This window comes from Hipposideros armiger, unplaced genomic scaffold (assembly GCF_001890085.2).
Source record: "Hipposideros armiger isolate ML-2016 unplaced genomic scaffold, ASM189008v1 scaffold_54, whole genome shotgun sequence".
Classification (NCBI taxonomy): domain Eukaryota; kingdom Metazoa; phylum Chordata; class Mammalia; order Chiroptera; family Hipposideridae; genus Hipposideros; species Hipposideros armiger.
The window spans coordinates 709,464-731,627 of record NW_017731404.1 but is presented as its reverse complement, the minus strand read 5'-3'; the positions used below and the strand labels follow the sequence as shown (position 1 = coordinate 731,627).

At 43.2% G+C, this 22,164-nt stretch overlaps 1 protein-coding gene across 9 annotated transcripts in view; it reads left to right on the top strand.

Moving 5' to 3' along the window:
* STAU1 (staufen double-stranded RNA binding protein 1) overlaps positions 1-20,930 on the top strand; it is a 48,902-nt gene extending 27,972 nt beyond the window's left edge. For 6 of the 9 annotated variants that reach the window (XM_019640954.1, XM_019640955.1, XM_019640958.1 and 3 more), the window contains 9 exons: positions 6,696-6,794; positions 11,340-11,570; positions 12,699-12,842; positions 14,707-14,853; positions 16,115-16,190; positions 16,419-16,738; positions 17,606-17,728; positions 18,498-18,583; positions 19,371-20,930. In XM_019640954.1, the coding sequence (XP_019496499.1) occupies positions 6,696-6,794; positions 11,340-11,570; positions 12,699-12,842; positions 14,707-14,853; positions 16,115-16,190; positions 16,419-16,738; positions 17,606-17,728; positions 18,498-18,583; positions 19,371-19,386 (1,242 nt within the window). In that variant the 3' untranslated portion in view covers positions 19,387-20,930. The remainder of the gene's footprint in view (positions 1-6,695; positions 6,795-11,339; positions 11,571-12,698; positions 12,843-14,706; positions 14,854-16,114; positions 16,191-16,418; positions 16,739-17,605; positions 17,729-18,497; positions 18,584-19,370) is intronic. The other 3 variants (XM_019640957.1, XM_019640959.1, XM_019640963.1) reach the window with 1 other exon arrangement.
* Positions 20,931-22,164: the final 1,234 nt, after the last annotated feature.

Sequence of the window (22,164 nt, the reverse complement as noted above, 5' to 3'; positions counted from 1 at the left end):
GCTCTTCCTGGCTGAGGCAGATCAGTCACCGGCTTCTGGACGGCCGCTCACTGCGGCTGCTGGCCGCTCACGCTGGCTGCTGGCTACGTACAGTAGCCCATGGAAACGCACTGCAGCAGGGGTTGCAGCCTACGCCGCCGCCAGCGACTCAGGGCAGCCCAGCTCCAGGTTGAGCTGTTGTTCAGCATCTTAGCTGTAGAGGGCAGTGTCACTGGCCCTCTTATGTGGGATCCGAACCCGGGGCCCTCTGGCGTCCCAAGCCAGTTCTTAGCCACCGCGCCACTCGGCTGGCCCTGGAAATTGTCCTTTTAAACAAACTGTCATTTTTGCTGTTGAAAATTGTAGAGCATGTGATTTGTGTGGTGGATCAATTCACCTTCTCTAGAACATAGCCAATGAAGACAGCAGTTTCTGTCTACAAGGCTGGTATAGTCTGGTCCCTTGCTGATAGGCATTATGCTGGGCTCCTCCCCCTGTGGAGCTTAGCTTAATGGAGCTGACAGACTAACATGAGTATCATCAAAAAGCAGTGAGGGCTAGGATGGAAAAGTAGCAAGTGTTATAAGAGCATGAAATGTCTCGTTTAGAGTGGAGTGATGGTTCTTTAGCGAAGTCCTCTGAGGAAGTCATTTAAGCTGAGACTAAAGATGAGCAACAGAGCAGAGGAGAGATGTGCACTCCCAGCTGAGGGAGCAGCTTGTGCAACGGTCCTGAGTTGGGAAAGTGCTTTTATTTTATTTCTAATCTAAGCCTTGTGCTAATCAATGATGACTTATTCAGTGTCTGAACTGTTAGGGTAAGACAGTCACAGTCACAATATCTGGGATAGAGCTAGCCTAAGTGTATTAGTAGGGAAATGGTTTAATAAACGGATATCTTTATCGAAGGGAGTACCGGAGTGTGGTCAGTCTGTACACGTGGGCATGAAAGGAGGCCCATCACCTGCTGGGCAGGGGTGGGGGTGGGGGCTCAAGATTCAGAGTTGTTAATTATATGTATCGTGTGATCCTTGTTGCTTTTAAGTAAACAAAAGTGCCGTGTGTGTGTGTGTGTGTGTGTGTGTGTGTGTGTGTGTGTGTGTGTGTTTGGATGTACATAATTTCTATCTTGAAGGTTATATCAGACTTTTAGAGCAGTTTTCTCTTGGTGGTAGTGGTAGAAGACAGACTTCAAAATTGTACTGTTGGAAGTTTTTTTTTAATACTACTTTTGTAAAAAATAAATGCAGCTCCTCCTGGTCTTGAGTCCTTATCTCCTCTTTGGCCAGGGACATATTTAGGTAGAATTAAAACTAAAATTGGAGATCTTAATCCTCGTTATACAGTCAGGGTCCACTGGACTCATTTTCATTTTGAGCCTTTTTTTTCAAGTTCTGTAAGGATTTATATTGCATGACTTTTACTCTTTTTTTAGAGGACTTACGAAGAACAAAGAGAAAACATACTTTTTCAAACAGAATAAAACTCATTCTACTCATTCTGTCTTCAAATGATCATGTTGGTCTTTGGAACCATTTCATAATTCTTTACATTATGGAATCTTAATTTTTCTATGTTTTGAAATAATTTTGCTGTTTGTCATCCTACATACTGTTTCAGCACTATTCCTCATATATTCCCAAATATGTGAAACAAGACTAAAATAATAAGAAAATGGAAGAGTGATGAAACCCCTAGGTGGATGATACAGTAGTAAAATAATTGTTATTGCATCATCCTTTAATGTTCTTGTTGCATTGCGTAATGTATTACATTCTTTCAAGAAGATATAAAAGAAGGCTAGAGACACTATCTTTTTACTCTACTTTTAGCTTTCATTGAACTCAGGCGAAAATTCAGAATTTTTCTTTTTCCATCTGTACTGGCAAAGAGAAGAGAATTGACAGAGGAAGATGTTTCCGTCATTAGACAAATCAGAAGATGAATGCAAGGAGACAGGTAGCAGCACTCGAGAGTTTAGTGGGGTTGGTGAGATTGAGTGTTTAAGTAAAATCTCAGACGGTGAGTCTTCAGATGATGCCTTAGATAAGTTCTCAAACTCAAGAGTCAGCGATTGGATAATATATTTCTATGGCACAAAAAGGAAATGTGTCTTCTCTTTTGGTCATTCAATAGGAGGGACTTCGTCACACAATATTTTGCAACATGAACCCAAACCATCCTGTTTTGATTTTTTTTTTAAAGTATGTGTGACAACATTCTTTCATCTTTTATGATGTTTGGCCGCCAGAATTTATTTCTTATCACCTGTTGTCCACAAAATAAGTGGACAAATGCAAAAGGAGGCATATGTACAAATAGATGATATAACGATGAAAAAAAATATTAGATTGCTCCTTCTTTTGGGGGTTATAAATCTAAAAATGAAAGCATTTTGTTTTATGGAACAAAGAAGATGGCTGTTCTCTCTTCAACAAAATTGTGAGTTACGTTAAAAAATAGTGTGTTTTGACAATACCAGTAGAAGAAGAATCAGTCATAATAAGCTTGGACCTATTGCAGATGGATTTGAAATCTGGCTTCGTTACAAGTGGGCTCTGCTCTAGGTTCAGGCTGCCAGCTGATGAGCACTTAGCTGCATTTAAAGACCTTGCCTGTTCAGGTACATATGCCTTCCACACTACAAACCTGGAATAAAAACTTGGGTTTGCTATTTTGTGTTATTAAAATCTCTAATGAAATGATTTTTGTTATCCTTTATTCTGTATAGTATTTGTAAAATGCCTTGAAATATAGAAAAACAAAAAGGGTCTGTTGGAGCCAGATGATAAATGGTGATGACTATTTTTTCCTGGCATACTGAGGGTTAAGCGTGGTTCAGAGTGTTTTTTTCTTTTCTTAATGTTGCCTAGATTTTATTGCTGAACCACACACTATGGGATTGGTGTTAACAGTAATTCCCACTTCACGAAGGTAAGACTAAGGGCCCACTACACTTTCCCCATCTCACTGGGAATGGCATTTGTGAATTTGTTTTTGAGTCATTTGCTGCTTCCCCCATTGCAACATTTTGTCCAATCCAGATAATATCAAAATTATTTATGTAAAAGAGCAACATAATCTCACTTCCAAGTAAATGTATATCTTTGTTTCCTGTTTTGCATTTTTATTTTACTGGCTGCTTTGTCCCTATTGAAATTCTTTGGAAGCAATGGCTTAGAGCAGTGAATCTCAACTCTGGTTGCTAGTAAAAATCACCTGGGGATTAAAAAAACAACAAAAAAAACCATCCTATGGGTATCCAGACCCTACCTGGGAAAATTTGAGTTCACTTGTCTGGAGTGGGAATCTGGCATCTGTGTTTGTAAAGTTCCCAAGTGATTCTAATGGGCTGCTGTGGTTGAGAGCCACTGGCTTAGAGTTTAGAATTTAGCAGTAGACCATTGTTTTCTATCAGACTTATGTGGAACCGCAATATATAAGACAGAAAAGGAGCATTTTGTTAGTGTGAACTTGAAAGCTTGAATTTTATAATATTTATTAAAGCAATCAGTTAAAATAATTTATGTGAATTTTCACAACACAGAATATATTGTTTTCATCTGTTAAAAAAACAAACAAACAAAAACATGGCTGGGAAATATAGCCTCATTTTAGACTAGTGGTTAACTCTGCCATGGAAAGGAGAGTGAGGGAGGGCTCCATCCTGTTCCTTAAAAAAGAAACAAAATTTAATGTCAATAGTACTTAATGTTGACATTTGTTAAATTCAGCAGTTGCCTGTTACATTATTATTTGTACTTTCCCATATGTTTAAAGTAGATCACAATTAAAAGTAAAAGTGAAAACTAATTGGGCTGGCATAATGAACAAAAAAATTGAAAATTGGGGAACATGCATGGCAATTGTGTCTTATATCAGCCTCAGCACCTAGTTTATTTCCAAATTTTGTTTTGGTTGCACATAAGGAAGACATTTCTTATCGACACAATTACTTAGCATGACAGTGGACTATTTTTTTTTTTTTGAGCTTATTTAAAAAAAATCCCTGGGTACTCTTCAAATGAACATCTGTCCAAAAACCTTGTTGTGCACAAAAATGGGTTAAACTGTTAGCACAAGTTAACGTATTGACAGTCTCCTGTGTGTTAATATTTGGTGTGAAACACATACTTTTTTGTTGCTTTAAAAAACATTAAGATAAACTATACATAACATAAAGGTTACCATTTTAACCATTTTTAAGTGTATAGTTTTGTGGCATTAAATATATTCTCAATGTTGTACAACTATCACCACTATCCGTTTTCAGAATTTTTCATCAGCCTACATAGAAACTCTGTACCCCTTAAATAATAACTCTCCCTGCCCCCATCCCCATGCCCTGGTAACCTCTATTCTACTTCTGTCTCTATGCACTTGCCTATTCTAGATACCTCATATAAGGAGACATTTGTCTTTTGTGTTTGGCTAATTTCACACACCATATTGTTTTCAAGGTTCATTCATGTTGTATCATGTTTCAGAATTTCATTCCTTTTTAAGGCTGAATAATATTCCATTGTATGGATATTCCACATTTTGCTTATCTGTTCATCTGTCGATGGATGTTTGGGCTGTCTTCACCTATTCACTTATTGTGAATAACGCAATATGAACTTTAGTGTACAAGTATCTGTTTGACTATATATCTAGAAGTGGAATTGCTGGATCGTATTGTAACTCTATATTTAACTTTTTGAGGAACCAACAAACTGTTTTCCACGGAGGCAGCATCATTTTACATTCTCACCAGCAATGTCCAGGGGTCCAATTTCTCCACATCCTCACCAACACTTGTTACTTTCTGTGGCCATTCTTATGGGAGGAAGGTGGTATCTCCTTGTGGTTTTGATTTGCATTTTCCTAATGATCAGTGATGTTGAGCATGGTTTCATGTGCTTCTTGGCCATTTGTATATTTTCTTTATGGACATGTCTGTTTAAATCCTTCCCCCATTTTTGAATTGGGTGGTTTGTTGTTGTTGTTGAGTTGTAGGAGTTCTTTTTATATTTTGGACGTTAGTTCTTTATCAGATAGATGATGTGCAAATATTTTCTCCCATTCTGTGGGTTGTCTTTATTCGCTTGATAGTGTCCTTTGATGCACAAAAGTTTTTAATTTTGATGAAGTCCAGTTTATTTTTTTTCTTTTATTGCCTGTGCTTTTGGTGTTATATCCAAGAAATCATTGTCAAATCTAGTGTCGTGAATTTTCCCCAATGTTTTCTTCCAAGAGTTTTCTAATTTTAGCCATTATGTTTAGGTCTTTGATCCATTTTGAGTTCATTTTTGTATATGGTGTAAGGTAAGGGTCTAACTTCATTTGTGTGTGTGTGTGTGAATATCTGGTTTTCCCAGCACCATTTGCTGAACATACTTTTAAAAATTGGTTTGTTTTTTTTTTTAAAGTTTATAACCTATTTAACAAATAAATTTCAAACAAAACCTCTGTGGAACCCAAGCCTCATAATGCACATTGCTTGAAGATTTCTGGCTTTAAGGATTCACTTATAAAAAGGCAGGCCTTCTTTCTCCTTAGGATTTAAACAACAAGAACAAAAGTGTGTTTAGCTTATTAATAAACCACCAGAAATGTTATGCAAATAATTTTGACCAGGCAGAGAGTGAAGTGAAATCAGATTGGAAAGAAAACATTAGCATTATGGAAGGAAGAGAAGGAATTGCAAATAGTGTCTGGGATAAATTTACTTGTACAGGACTATATTCTTGATTATGTTAATGTTTTTGTGTTTTTTTTTATCTTCAAGTTTTATTTCTTTTAATTACAACTTGAAATAATGGTCCAGTGTAGGTGTAGAATCCACCTGATAAACGTAAGGATATGCACACCAGCTAAAATCCTGGGTGGTCCTGCACACCCTGTCAGGCAGTTCTAATCGTGGAAATAGGATTTTACACATTTTTTTATTAAAGCATCCCAATAACATGAGGAAACGCACAGCTCACTTGCCATGTTTTGGGGCACTTTGCTGTTATGGAGCTTATCTCATTTCTCCTGTTATCACTGCAGCACAACATGGAATCAGGCATGTTATCAGCATGCACTGAGGTCTTGGCTGTTTAGTCCTGCCCCTGCCTGGAGGACTATAAATGAACCTCCTTACAAAGATAGAATCCCAGCCTTTGTTCAGGAGACTTTAGTAGTTTGTACCTTGAATTTTTGCCAGCAGCAGTAAGGATGAGATACTTGGCAGTTTTATAATTGTTCAACTGCATCCTTTTGAAAGGAGGTCTTTTCAGAAACTTTATGTCCAGATGAGAAACCTGCATACTTAGGTGGAGAGACTTATATTTGAACTTGCCTTGTCCCACACAGATCTGTCTGTATTTTGACTTTTTCCAAAATGTGGCTTGCCAGTCCTTGAGGGGAGCTTTGGAAGTCAGTCTTCCTGAGCAAAAAGCGAGCCATCTTGCTGTAGCACAATTAGGCTGATTTGTACCTAGAGGTCTGTTATGTGTGCATCGTCTATGGTGGATTTATGAGGTACAATCTGACCCAAGTGTGATAGGAGACTTTTTTTTTTAACCTTTTAAATTCACTGACATGCGGCATGCGTGTGGCCTTGTTCAGTGGTTTAGCGCTCAATCCGTAAAACCGAGGTTCAGTGCTTTTAAGGTTTTATCATCACAGCTGGGATGTTGATGGTTTTAATAAGAGTTGACCATAACCACTAAACAAGTATTCTTCCTTTAGGTGAATGGAAGAGAATCAGAAGAAGAAAATCTCAATAAATCTGAAATAAGTCAAGTGTTTGAGATTGCACTTAAACGGAACTTGCCTGTGAATTTTGAGGTAAGCTTATTTTACTTGTAGGACTCTGTTATACAGTACTGTTGTCATTCATCATTGGAATTATGTTTTTCCTAAATAACATTGGAATAATAATCACATATATGTGAACCTTCAGATTTAAGATTCAGACTTTATATTTAGCAAAGCAGTCTTCTCTTCTTCTAGGAGTCATGAACTTGGGGGCAGCCGTGGATCTCTAGATGGTCCAGGGATGACCTCAGTAGGTCTGAATCTTCTTAAACGGGCTAAAGAGTATTGTATTTAAGTTCACATGTATTCTTCTAGAGAGGGCCCATTGTTTTCAGAAGCCCGTCAAAAGCTTCTTTTACCCAAAATGTTAAGAATCTTCTTAACCTAAAAATCTTGTCAGAGTAATTTTAAAAAGGACATAGGTTTTGTCATTGTCCAGTTTACCCATTTAATAACCGCATCTGTTATTGGAGACTTTATGGTCTAAAAACAATAATGAATGGTTGTGAGTTGAAAATGGAAAATAAGATATGTTAGTCCATGTTTTCTTCAAAGACCCAGTGAGGCAGGTAAGGAAGAATTTTTTTAGACGTTTTCCTTAATAGTTTGGCAGATCCTTTCTTTTGATTTCCATGCTTGGTTAGGTCATGTTTTAACACACAATGCAGGTTTGTTTATCAATTCTTTGGTCTTTCAAAGTTATAAAGAGTATATATTTAGTCTTCCAAAGAGCTTTAAACTCACACATTGTTACTTGAGGCATATATAATTTGCAGTGGGACATCTGCTTGAAACAATTTCAAGTGGTTATAAACTTTTGTAGCGTTTTTGCAGTTAGATCCCCGAATTTCATGCCTGACTTTCATACAATATATACCTTCTTATGTTATATGCCAGCAACCTAACCTGGCTTCTGAGTTGTTTCTAATCCCATCAGCCGAGTGAGGATGATTTCCTAACGACAGCTTGGCAGTGCTTACCTGCCTGCCATGGGGCGTAGGTAGGGATGGGGCGTTGCACTTGGATCACAGGGCCATCCCGCATCCTTCCACACCCATCCCTGGCCCTACCTGGCACGCAAGACCAGGTTTATGGTGTTCTGCTTCCGGAGTGCGGAGCACCAGGTGGGTCTAGGGATGACATCTTCTTACCCAGCCCCTTATCCCTTCCAGCCTTTCTCCCTCTGTAGGGGGTGGGGTATGGGGATTGGGGAGGCGATGAGACAGGACATATAGAATGACAGGGCTAGGTGTTGGGTGGGAAGTAGGTGGGAACTTCACCCCAAGAAGCCACAGGGTCTCCCTGAACCCCCACTGCAGGAAAGAGAGGAAATCTTCCTTCTCTCCTCCTCCCGAGGGATTAGTGTGGTATGAGGATGGGTTTTCAGAGATTGGAGGGAGTGGTACCAAGACTGTGGGAGGTGGAGATGCCTGGCTTCCTCGGTCATATCAGGGTTCCAGAGATGATTGCTGGGCCGGGGCCCTGGATCCCTGGGAAGCTTGTCACCTGCTCACACTAGTTGCTGCCCGACCGGAGAGGCACAGAGCTTTCTGGTACCTTAGTGAGGGGTTGCCATTTTAGGTGGCTCTGTGGGATTTGGGGACCAGATTACTTCCATCCCACTTCACTTTTGTTTAAGTTTCAGATTTGGCTCTGTTTCAGACGTGCTTGCAGGAATAGGAACATATAGCAGGGAGTTGTCAAGTAGTCACATAAAAAATTGTGGGAGTGCCCTCTGGTGGTAAATATCTTTAAAGTAATAATTTAAAACGTTACAATTTGTGTTCAGTTTGTAGCATTGAGTTTGTTAATATGAGTACTTATATTAAATAACTCTCATATATCAAAAGTTCATATTAACTTCTATTAGTTTGAGCAAGGACTTCCATTTTTGCCTGCTACAGTTCTGTCTCTTGTACCTGGAAGATTGCCTAGCATACACTGGATGCTTAGGAAATATTTATTGACTAAACGAACAGAATAGTTTTGTTTTTTTAAACTAAGTTTTGATAGTAAAATCTCTCATATAGGAAACTGGGTTAGAAGACAGGAGCCATTCATACAATTCTCCAGGAAAATGTATACAACTTGATTTTTTGATAAAATACATAGTTTTAGTTAGAAAAATGTGATGGTGCTGACTGATATGTAGTCACTGGGAAGCAGTTGTGACTTGATCACAGTAAATACATCTGAGGTCAAACACCAAATGGTGATGGGGGATCGTGGTGTGCGTGGACAGGGAGCATGGTGGCTGAGGGGCCAGCGTGGAGCTGTGGGTTCAGAGTGAGTCACCGGGCGGCTGCTCTTAATTTGCAGTCTGATCTGAGGATATGGAAAGCACTGTTCAGGGACGGGGCATTTTGGAATCGTGGTCTGTGAGGGCCTGGGGGGGCTCCCCAACATCAGCCTGCAGGTGCCTTGCAAGGGCCCACCCTTCCCAGCATGCCCCTGCCTTTGTGGGCCTGCCAAAGCCCCTCGGAGGTGCCTGCATTCCCACCTGGGAGCACAGCGGTGATACGAACATTTTCTCATGTGCTTATTGGTTATTTAGACATCTTGTTTTGTGAAGTGCCTGTTAGCGTTTTTTAATTGAGTTGTTTGTCTTTTTATTGACTTGTAGGAGTTCTTTAAATATTTTGGATATAAATCCTTTGTCAGATACATATATTCAAATATTCTCTCATTCTAATGTCCCCCCTTTTAACTTTCTAAATGTGTTTTAATAAGTAGTTTTTCGTTTTTTTTTTAAAGATTTTATTGGGGAATTGGGGGAGGGGAACTGCGCTGGGGAATCTGGGAAAGGGGAACAGATAAGTTGCTGTCCTTTTCTTCAGTCTAGTTGTGGAAGTCGTCGCTTCACTGGCCAATGTTGGTATTATCATTGCGCTCTTCCTGGATGAGGCAGATCAGTCGCCGGCTTCTGGAAAGCCGCTCACGGTGGCTCTTGGCAGCTTACACCGGCTGCTGGCTGCTCACGCTGGCTGCCGGCCACACACAGTAGCTTATGGCAGCCCACTGCAGCAGGGGCTGCAGCCAACTGCAGCAGGGGCTGCAGCCAACGCCGTCGCCGGCGACTCACGGCAGCCCAGCTCCAGAGTGAGCTGTTATTCACCATCTTAGCTGTAGAGGGCAGTGTCACTGGCCCTCATGTGGGTTCCGAACCGGGGCTCTGCTGCTCAGAGCTGGTGTGCCAAGCCAGCTCTTAACAAACGTGCCACTCGGCCGGCCCTAATGAGCAGTTTTTAACTTTGAGGAATTAGGGTTTTTTTCTGGTGTCCTTTTGTGTTACAGAACTCTGCCAACTTTGTTGTCATGACTGTTTCTCCCGTTTTCTTCTGAAAGCTTTATAGGTTTTAGTGTTCACATTTAGGCCTGTGTTCTAGCTCCAGTTAATTTTTGTTTGAGGTTGAGTCAAGATTGTGGTTCAGTTTTTCCCCATGTGGATCTCTAGTTGCTCTAATACCATTTTGTTTTCAAAGACTTTAGATTTGTTTTGGTGTGTTTGCTAAAAATCGGGAGACTGTATACGTGCAGGTCCATTTCTGCATTCTCTCTGTGCTATTATCCCTGTGTTTATCCTTCCACAAAGCTGTGGTGTCGTAGGTGCCGTAACTTTATAGGAAGTCTTGGAATCTGGTAGTGCAAGTCCTCTTAGTTCTTTCCAAGAATGTCTGGGCTTGTGTAGGTAGGATTTTATTTTTATTTTCCTTCTGTATGAGTATGTAATCACTTTAATACACATTTAGGTTTCTGTTCATATTCATTTTAGTGTTTTCCCCATCTTTATTGACTGTTATATTTTAAATATGTAAAACACTAAATGGTTCCAAAAATCAAAACAGTACAAAAAGATATATCCAGAAGTGTCACCTCGCCCCCTTTTCCCCAGTCCCTCTCACATGTTGCAGGGAACTAATTCCATTTGTTTCTGCTTTATCCTTCTTGTGTTCCTTTTTGTGAAAATAAGCATATAGATACACATGTCTATATATGTATACATATATGTAAAAACCCTTTTTCAACACAAAAGTTAGGGTACCATATATACTCTTCTGCAGTTTGCTTTTTGTTACTCACTCTTGGCATTTAGAGATTTTTTTTCATTCTTTTTTACAGCTGCATAGCAGCCAGTGTTTAATAAGGTCAATCTTGGCTGAAGGCTCAGAGCAAATATTAAACTTGAACTCTTTGTGCCTTAATTATTTCTGGGCTTTGCTGGGCCAGCTTCCTTTCTGCCATCTGCAGTGGATAACCCTACACTCAGTACAGTCTGTGACCCGGGGGAGATGTAAGCCATCCTGATGGGAGGGTGGCAGTAGAAAATCTTCTCTTATTCCACGGCTCACTGTTTGGGACTCATTAGAGCCAAGAGCTTCAACAAGTTTGAAAAATATGCGTAGAGGGAAGAAAAAGTATTCAGCATTATCACTGTTTCCTTATGCTGACATTTACACTCCCTTCATTTAATGGGTTTTGACCTTCGCCCCCCTTTATGAGTGTTTTTGTGTGAAGTAGCATGCTTACCAGTGTGCCCTACAGCTCGTAATAAGTGTCTATCATGCTTTCACTCAGTCTTTCCCTCTAAAACAGGTCGCCCGGGAGAGTGGCCCACCCCACATGAAGAGCTTTGTGACCAGGGTGTCGGTTGGGGAGTTTGTGGGGGAAGGTGAAGGGAAGAGCAAGAAGATTTCAAAGAAAAATGCTGCTATAGCTGTTCTTGAGGAGCTGAAGAAGTTACCACCCCTGCCTACAGTTGAGCGGGTGAAGCCCAGAATCAAAAAGAAAACAAAACCCATAGTCAGGGTAAGAAACTTCCCAAATGAAGAGGGTGTTTTCATTGCCCATGAATGATCGGAGAGCTCAGAAGACTGGTTGCCGACCCCAGTGAAAGGGGATGGGAGCTAACGTGCACACACCAGGCCTAGGAGACCCTTTACAGGGGCCACTTGTGTGGTTCTCTAGGGAGCCGCAGGTTAGGCAGATAAGGACACTAAGCCAGGTATAGTGGGGGCACCTGTAGGCATGTGCGTGCGCACACACACACAAGCGTGCACACATGTCTGGATGAGTGTGTCCTCCCAGCCCTGCAATCACAGCTATAGCATCTGTCTGCTGGGAGTGGTTAACTGTGTCTCCTCCATCTTACCAACCACTGCGCTGTTCCAAATGTGAAGGACATTCGTAGCAGGAAGGTTGTCCAGGGGCAGGCGGAGGAGTGAGTCTTCACTGTACACCTTCCCATTCATTTGGATTCTTGAGCTAATGGATCTATCAAAAATTATACTACTCCATCCCCAAAAAGGGGCAGGAGTCCATTTGGGGACGTTTATGAATGTCAGGATTGTCAATATAGTGTCATGCTATATCAAGATCCAAGTTTTTCTTACACATGAATTAGCATACTGTACGTATAAAAGTTAGCATCCTTTGCGGTTTCCTTTATTCGCTTAACAAATCCTGGGAAGCAGTCCTTACCAGAGTGAGTGAGGATTCGTTGGTGTTGAGGCTGGCCACGATGGGTTCTTAGGTTCTTCTTTCCATGTGGTGTCAGCGTGAATATTTTTTTGAATATTTTCTTAATGGTATGTAGATTTTGAATCATTGTTAAGAAAGCTGGGAACCCATTTTATAATACAGACTTTTGAGAAGTGTTAGGAATAGGGTTCTATATATTTTCTACCTCTTCATTCATTGTCTTGTGTTGAAATTTCTTGTTAAAAAGCACACATTACAATGATGCTTGCCTACTCATAGTGAAATGTTGCTTTGCTAAGAGGACCTTAAAATCACCTCAGAACCATCATAAGCATTTTTCAACTAAAAAAGGATTTTGAAAGATCAGGTTAATTCTGAGCCATTGGATCAATACAACTGGCAGGGTCCTTTCTGTGACTGACATGGCACATGTTTTCTACATTGCTTGTTCCTCAGGTGCAGAGCGGCCCAGAGTATGGCCAGGTGATGAACCCAATTAGCAGACTGGCCCAGATCCAACAGGCGAAGAAGGAGAAGGAACCGGAGTACATGCTTCTCACCGAGCGCGGCCTTCCACGCCGCAGGGAGTTTGTGATGCAGGTGGGTCTGTGTGGGTGACGGGCGGCCCTTCTCTGGCTCCTCCGTCTCAGAGCCTGACGAGACCAAGGGGCTGATGCCTTCCTGAAGCCCGGTCCAGTGCGTCGGCCCAGAGGGCTGCTCCTGCCACCAACGTTACTGATAGTGGGACCGTGTGGCTTGCGGTAACTTGATGCCTTAGAGCGTGTCCATGGGTGCTCAGCACAGGTGCTGCTGTATCAACAGGTAGGAGCCCGGACAGTGCACCAGTTTAGAAGAGCACTGGGATGGTGGGATTGTCGGTGAATTTTCTTTTTCACTACATCTACTTGAAGGTTTGTATTCTTTTCAGAAGATACATTTTATGAGTTCTATCAAAGGATCTCATCCTGTTGCTTCTAAATCCTCCTGTAGAATATGGACTCCAGGTTGGCTGTTTCTCAGATTGGGGACACTTCAGATTAGTACAGAGGGTTTCTCCTCATACTTAGTTTATTAAACATCTATTCACATGGGCAGCTTAAGTTGTGATTTGAATTTAAAAGTATTTTCTGGTGAAAACCAGAATATTTAACTCTTGGACGGCAGTTTACAACTTAGAGCATCATCACTTAGCCTGATATGTTGCACCTTCCAAGTCAGGAGGCAGGAAGAGCAGCGATCCGTCCGTTCCGAGACGCTGAGAGCATCAGTCATGCGCTCAGGGTCACGTGGCTGGTAGATGGCCAGGTCAGGATTCAACCCCAGACCCCTCCTCGCAGGCCAGGGAAGGTTTCCTTGACTCTCAGTTTCGTGACTGGGGGCTTTTGGTTTTGGTCTGTGGTCAAGACCAGCTTGGAAGGGGATTGTAAGCAGTGGTATGTGTTGGAATTTGTTTACCAAGCAACTCTTAGGAGGGGGTAGTGTGGTGGGAGGGGAGCGTGTGTGTGAGAAGATCTATACACATACCTACAGACATACGTAGATGTACACTGCACTGATAGAAAGGCAATTTGTGAATAATGTATAGTACATGTATAATCCTCTTTATTGTACATTTCATACATCTGTAACTTCAGTGTGACTGTCACTGACAATGGTGTAAAATCAGACAGTACATAAATGCTTTATTACTCTCCAGGTTGCTTATGTCATTAACAAATGAGTGAAGCTCTAGCATGAGTATTGGTTCGTATTTTTGTTTACATTAACAAGTAAGATGAAAGTAAAACAGCAAAGACTTGTCGGAACTTCACTTATTTGTAAACAACATGAATGACCTTTCTGCTGAATCAGAAAATTTCGAAGACGGGAAGAATTCAGTTTTTGTACTTGTTACCATGTCCAGGTTAAGACTTGACATGCTTTAAGCTTACGCTGAATTATTAACCTTTTCTATATCACTTAAGTTTAGAATAGACAAGCCAACAAAACAGTGTAACTCTTGCTTTCTGGTATTGGCAGAATCCTGTGGTGTATCCACCATGGCTGTTTTCAAGCCCTCAAAGTGGCACCTGGTCATGGAGGTGGGAAGAGAAGTGTAGCAGCACGTAATTACTAATACTTCTACCAGCAAATACAACAGGGGTAACAAACTTCAAAAGCACAGATAATTGTAAAACGGAGTTGCATTAGGAATTGACGAGTTTTAAGTATTCATCACCTCTGTTTGTTAAAATTATTTATTTAACTCTAAGCTTATGCCACTTACTGTTTAACAACCAGCTTGCCCAATTCTTGAATATGTACCTATCCGCTCTCACAGGCTGGTGCAGGGCAGCCCTGCGCACCACTGCTAAGCTGCCTAGCTTCTGACCTTGGCCGTGGCCTTCTGCCAGCACACCAGTCCCTGACTGGTCTTTCCTCTGAAGGTATAAGCTCTGCTCTGAGTCCTGCCTTCTTTTTGCAGGTGAAGGTGGGAAACCATACTGCAGAAGGAACGGGCACCAATAAGAAGGTGGCCAAACGCAATGCGGCCGAGAACATGCTGGAGATCCTTGGCTTTAAAGTCCCGCAGTCTCAGCCCACCAAACCAGCCCTCAAATCAGAGGAGAAGGTGAGTGCTCGGGCCTCTGTCCGTGCTCTGATTGCAAGATGACCTTCTCCCCTCATCCTGGGGGACTCAGGCCCCTTGGGCCGAGCCTCAGGGCCATCCTCTTGGCTGTAAAACAGCCCTGCTGAGCAGCCTCTCATCCATTTGGAGCATTATAATGTGGTCAGAAGGGGAGTTGCATGTCCATGGCTACAAGCATGGTTCTGGGTTGAGTTGTAGCCATTTCAGTATTTCTGATCTGGGACACTTGGCCGGAGGACAGCTTGCTCCTCTCCATTTGGGATGAAGGGTAATTGGGCTTGAAGGTAATGAATGTCTGAGTCCATCATTTGCACTCTTAGAATGAGGCCTGCACAAAAGAGTCATCAACTTAGGCTTTTGTTAGTTGTGGAGCGGGCTTTGGTTTTTCTGGGACTCTGAGACAGTGTGATTTTAGAGTCAGGGCCAAATTCATAGTTTAGATTTGAGATTTCTTTTTCTTTATAAACGCAACATGCTAGAAATAATCCCATATTGAAAATTTTACTTCTGCCAGGACTGGTAAGCAGTGCCCTCCCAAAAGCCTTGACTGACCTTTTTTCTAGTCACTGAATGGTCCTGTTGGGATAAACTTGAAACCACCCAGGACTGATTCAGTCGCCTCTGCCAGTTGGATCTGCTGGGGCCACACACTTAATAACAGGGACCCCAGGCGCTCATCAGAGAGTCTGCGCAGATCCTAGACCTGGCTTTGGGTTTTTCATTCCAGCATCTTAATAGAGCATTCATAGTCGTCCTTCCTTTCTCAGAAGGGAGACTTTATGTTTGACGGAAGTTTGATCGAGTAGCATTCCCTCAAAGTTTGTTGTCCCTGGGAATGTCACCCTATCTTTTAATTGGATATCAGCTCCAGAAAACTGTTCTTTGTTTAGCTTCAATCTGAGCGCTTCCTTCCCCACCTGGGGCTCCACCGGTCCGCTCTCTATGGGCTCCTTCTGATTTAATGTTCCCCTCGCTTCGTGTGAGTGCAGAGTGGGGCTCAGCCTTCAGTGCGTTTCGTCAGCTGCTCCTTGTGGACAGGCTGGTGTGGGCGGGGGTTCTGCTCTGCCACTGGGCCTGCTGGGCGGCCAGGCGGGGGGCAGGGCTCTCTGCCGACTGCCTTCTCGGAGTTCAGAAGTGTAAAAACCGAAGATTAATGCTGGTTGGAGTTTGAAGTTTTTTTAGACAGCAGGAACTACTTTTTCAACAATTTGAGTTATACTCATGGCCCTTTTTTTCTTTTAAGACACCCATAAAGAAACCAGGGGATGGAAGAAAAGTAACCTTTTTTGAACCTGGCTCGGGGGATGAAAACGGGACTAGTAAGTGTGATATTAATATTGTCTTGATCTGAATGGGATTCTGGGATTTGTTTGGTTCCTGGTACTAGCAGGGGCCCAGGGAATGAATGCTGACTGCGATGTTTGGCTGCACACCATTCCTGTGCCCCTGAGGGCACCGAGGGAGGGCCGGTGTGGGGTTTTATCACGTCTTTCCAGGCAGGCAGTGTGTGTGGACTTGTCTTGATTTGTCTGCGTGTCCCTCCTCAGGCAATAAAGAGGATGAATTTAGGATGCCTTATCTTAGTCATCAGCAGCTGCCTGCTGGAATTCTTCCCATGGTGCCCGAGGTTGCTCAGGCCGTAGGAGTCAGTCAAGGACATCACACCAAAGATTTCACCAGGGCAGCTCCAAACCCTGCCAAGGCCACGGTAACTGCCATGATAGCCCGTGAATTGTTGTATGGGGGCACCTCGCCCACGGCCGAGACCATTTTAAAGAATAACATCTCTTCAGGCCACGTCCCCCACGGACCTCTCACAAGACCCTCTGAGCAGCTGGACTATCTCTCCAGAGTCCAGGGATTCCAGGTAACTGGCCTGAGCGGTGTGGTCTGGGCTTCAGCGCAGTCATCTTTGGGTTTGTCTCAGAAAATGGTTTGCAACTTATTTTTTAAATCAAGGTCTTTGTCTAGGGCAGGGGTCAGCAAACTTTTGAGACAGAAGAGCCGCCAGGGGTCAGCAAACTGCAGCTCATGAGCCACAGGCTCTGAAGTAAAATCGAAAATGAAAATAAAACTCTCATAGTTTTATTTATAAAATTTTTAAAGGATATTCACATAATGGTGACTATGTAAAAATATATTTATGGCTCTCAAATAATTTTTAAATTGTTGTGAGGGACAGGGTTGGTTTTTCCAGGGGTCGGCAAACTTTTGAGACGGAACGCGCCAGAAGAGCCGCATGTGGCTCGCGCGCCGCAGTTTGCGGAGCCCTGGTCTAGGGGCATGGGTGAGGGAAGCATGGTGAAAGGGTTGTCTCAGGAAGGGAGGGAGGTATGGAAAGGATTGCAAGCCTGTATGGTAAGAGAAGATCCTTGAGCTTTGGTAATAAAGTTGAAAAATCCAAGCTAACCCTAATAACAAAGCCTGTGATCTAATGGTGGTTATAAATTCAGATTTCACTGAGAACAGGTTCATTGTGCTGGCCCTTTTCTGCCTGCTAGGAAAGGACATGGCTTCTGTCAGACCAGAGTTTTTAAGTAGCCATCTAAGCTCCTGGAAGATTTTGGAAGCTGCAGCCTTGGTCTGCATGCAGGCCCCTCCGACAGTTGCTGTGGCCATGTCAGGCTGAGACCAGGGAGAGGGGTGTCCTCCCCTGTGCTGGGTCAAAGCCGCGGCCTGTGCCTGTGCATGCACCGCTTCCCTGCCCTTGCCTCAGTTTTCTTTTCCCCCTTAGGTCGAATACAAAGACTTCCCCAAAAACAACAAGAACGAATTTGTATCTCTCATCAATTGCTCCTCTCAGCCGCCTCTCATCAGCCACGGTATCGGGAAGGATGTGGAGTCCTGCCATGACATGGTGCGTCCCGACCGTGGGCCTGGCGCCTGGGCCTGCTGCTGGCCTCAGGCACATGGGTGCAGGGTCCCCCACAGACGCCACTGTTTGATAGATTTCAGACTTTGAAGACTTTTTTCTTAGTTTACTGGATTGATTCCTCATTGTGTTTATCAGACTCATCAGCTTTAGTCAAGCCTTCCTTCCCTTGCCCTCGTTGACGGGGGCGGTCGGGTGGGGGTACCCGGATCCTGGACGCCTTCAGATGTCATTCAGCTCCCCTCTTACCAGAAGCAACTGCAGGCCCAAGGTCTGGTGGCTTTAGAAAGCCTCTTATTTTCATATTCTGTTCAGATGAAATTATCGTTGTAAGAAGTACTAAAACTGGAAAGGAATTGATTAACTTAATCTACCTAAACTGTGGTATATTCATCTGATGGAATATAATGCATCCATTAAATGAATGTCCTGAAGATAGTGTATTCTAACAAGGAAAATGACAGGCTTTTGTTTAAAAGTAGGATATACAATTTGTGCAGTCCAGCTGCCACAGGGTTAAAAATACTAGAAGGAAATACATAATAAAATTAACAGAGGTTATGATTTGATGAGATAACCATAGATAATTTATGTCTTTATTTTAAAAATTCAAACATGAAAGAAAAGGATTACTTGGTGGGACCACCTGCTTTGCCGGGCAGTAGAAACCCCCCCCCCCCCTTTGCTCATCAGCGTCTTACGTGTGGGCCCAAGCAGTGGCTGTGGTGTGACTTTTCTTTTCATCCCCTGCTAGGCTGCACTGAACATTTTAAAGTTGCTGTCTGAGTTGGACCAACAAAATACAGAGATGCCAAGGACAGGAAATGGACCAATGTCTGTGTGAGTGAGCTGATTTTCATGGAAGGGCAGTTCTGTTCCTCGTCTGCATGAAGCTCGAGCTGTCTGCCCAGCTCGGCAGTGAGACTCGCCTCAGTCTCTTTCTGTCCCTTTCCCCGGAAAGGTTTCCAGGTTTGGGGCAGAGAGCTCCACTTTTTTCTTTCTTTTAAATTAAATTTTGAAAAGGTAATATATTTATATGATTCTGAAATCAAAATTATTTTGTGATAAATCATGCCCTCATGCAGTTCCCGTCCATCTCATCCTCCCCCCCCACCCAGAGGTCGCATTTTTGTTAGTTTCTTATGTATCCTTCCTATGTTGCTTTATGCAAATATAAAAATTTCTTTCCTTATTTTCTCTCCCCCCACCCCGCAAAAGATAACATACTATCCACACATTCTCCTTGTTTTTTTTCACTTGACAGTGTACCCTGTGAAAACTTTGTAATCCAATTATCATAAATTGGGACCTGTGCTATTGAACTTCTCAGTGTCTGCTAATTTTTTTTTTTTTTAAGATTTTTATTGGGGAATTGGGGGGATGGGAACAGTGCTGGGGAATTGGGGGAAGGGGAACAGACAAGNTGCTGGGGAATTGGGGGAAGGGGAACAGACAAGTTGCTGTCGTTTTGTTCTTCAGTCTAGTTGTGGAGGACGTTGCTTCACTGGCCCAACTTGGCACCATCATTGCGCTCTTCCCGAGTGTCTGCTAATTTTTAATTTTTAGCATGGGCGTAATTCTCTTAAATTTGAAAAATGATGCCATTTTTATTTTTATTTCCTCAAAGGTGTGGGAGGTGCTGAACCTCTTCTTCTGGCCATGAACCATTATAAAAACCCCAACATATACTGAAAATACTGAAACTGCTTTGAAAATTTGGAATTTCTGATACCTCCCGTGGGCCGAGAAGACATGATGGGTAAAGAACTGGAGACAGCAGTGGTGACGAAAGTGGGATCCACAGAAGCGACTGTGACTGCTCGCGTGTGCTCTGGTTTGTCCCCACATGGCAGCAGCTGCTGCGGGGGTGGGTGAGGCCTGCCAAGCAGTCCTGGCTCAATTAGGAAACCAGCAGGTCCATGCCCTGGGCACCTCAGTGCTTGGTTTTGGGCTTTTTTGTTTTGTTTTTCTGTGTGAAAGAAGAAACAGAAAACAGAAAGTATGACACCCCCCCCCCCCAAACTGGCTCACTCAAACACTTTGGGACAAACCCTGGACACCCACCCATGCTGGAGAGAGGCCTTAGACCAGCCGGCCCTAAAGCTGAAAGCAGCAGAGAAAAATCCAATGCTTCCTCGTCAGCGTGAGCTAACCTGTCTAGTGTGCCACGGCCCACCACCTCCCGCGGTCCCCACACCATCACCACTGCTTTCTCTTCCAAAAGAGAGATGTATTCTTAGTTTCATTATTTTCTTTTGATTGAAATGACACTATATACATTTTCATTTGAGCGTTTCTCAATTGTATCTAGTTACATAGCAGTTTAGAAACTTTTCTGAGACTGACTTTATCAATAATCTAACCGGCAGAGATCATATCCATGTGTATGTGGTTATACATTTTTATTTTCTTGGACTAACCCAGGACCATTTCAGTGATGCAAATTGTGTGCCCTCTGGTTTAGCTGAAACAGTCCTGGACTTCTCAGAAACCTTGATGAAGTCTCCCCACAGTTGTATAAATTGGACGATTTCAGAATTTTAAACTTTAAATGATCATTTGGTTCCTTTTCTATTTCATTTTTGTTAATGCAACAGGACTTAAAAAAATGAACTTTGATCTTTGTTTTAAAGATTATTGAAAAAATTGTGTGTATATGCATAAGGCTCTTGAGGACGTAGCTTTCCCCACACTACAGGTTGTGATCTCCATGGAGTACCTAGAAAACACGGAAGTGCAGATTGACTCTCCTTGAGTGCTTTAAGCTGGTTACACCTCCATGTAGGGCTGAAGAGAATGACCCATGTTTCTCTCTACACCTGTTGCTTTTGGTGTTTTGCTGCTGTGCACAGAAGTGTGTGCAGTGAGGTCCTGCGTGTGGTCCGGATGAAAAGCACGGTAGCCTCGCGAGTTAAGTACTGCTTCGATTCATTGTTTACGCCGCCATTTTTTCTCCTTATGGAATGTAAGTAAAACTTAGTATTTGTCACCAATAAATGGTAATACTAAATTTTTTTTGTTAATTTATTCTCAAATGCCACTACTGCTAGGTTGGGTCCCCACCCAACTTGCCCCCTACCCTTTTTTAAGAAAAAACTTTGTAATGCTTGATTCTATTTGGGCAAAATTCTGAAGATCTGAAATAACTTTATATCAAACCATTGATCAATAAACAGCTACTAATGAATTTTGGTCCTGTTGAGCAGTAACTGAAGTAAGGGAAGATGTGAGTGAGGGCATGGAAGCACGGTGTGGGGGGGCATCGCTGCCAGAGGCGTGTGGGCACCAGGTGAAGGAGATGTCTCGCACGCTGACATTGCCACCCAGAGAGAGGACCCAGCGACTTCCCAGCACTGCGCGCCTCCACTTCCTCAGGCGCTAGCACCAGCCGCTCGCACTTGGAGGAGTGAAGGTGAAGGTGAGGCGCTGCATTCCAGCCTGCTGCAGGGGCTGGTGTTTCCTTTCAGTTTTAGGAGGTGCTCATAAGGGTGGTTCACTGTAAAACCAGCCTGTGATTGCACTGCCAGGGTAACCGGAAGTGACCAGGCTACAGGAAAATGCGGAGTGGACAGGGCTCAACACCGCAGGGACGTCCACAGCCCTAGATGCAGGCATTTCCCCACGGAGCCCTGGTCCCCTCTAGTGACAGATAGCACTTAGAAACCAAGGTGGGGTGCTCTGAGCGCTCACTGCTACTGGAGTGGTTTCTAGGCCCTCAGAGCAGACAGAAAAGTGCGAGTGTGTATATATGTACGTGTGTGTTAGTATGTGCACACACCGCTTGTATATGTATGTAAAAGCTGCCGTTTATACTGATATTTCCAGCATCTCCGGGTTCTTCACACACTTCCCCCTTCTGTTTCTAGTACTTTCTCCAATGTGGAGATTGTAGCCAGTCTCCCAGCCTTGCCAACCACCCCCTCCACCTGCCACCTGCCACTCCTGCCATGTCCTTCGATGTCTGCTGACCGTGTCCCGCCTCCCCCAGCTCTCCTGCCCTCTCTGCCTCAGTGTGTTCACCAGCGGTGGGACATAGACGTAGAAGTAATTCAGAACTTCTAGTGGGCTGTTTCCAGTTGTCTCTCACAGCACTCCAAAAGGGGACATTTCCATTTAACATCAATCAGGGATGTTGTCGGGAAGGATTTCCAGGATTCTTTGATAGGAGGTTTTTTGAAGGCGATACACCTTGGCTGTGTTGGAAAAATGTCCAGATGGGATGTCCTTGAATGCTCTGAGTAAACTTTCAGACCAGCCTTGCCTGGAGCCTGTGGGGAGGCCCTGTAGCTGTCCTCTGAGGACCCACTTACTCTCTAGTAGCTCTGTCTCAATAGGCTTTGCGAGAGCTGCCCGGGAGCCAAGGGTCTACACTAAGTTTTATCCCAATGTGATCTCTCTAAAAGCTGCAAGAACCTTTGAGC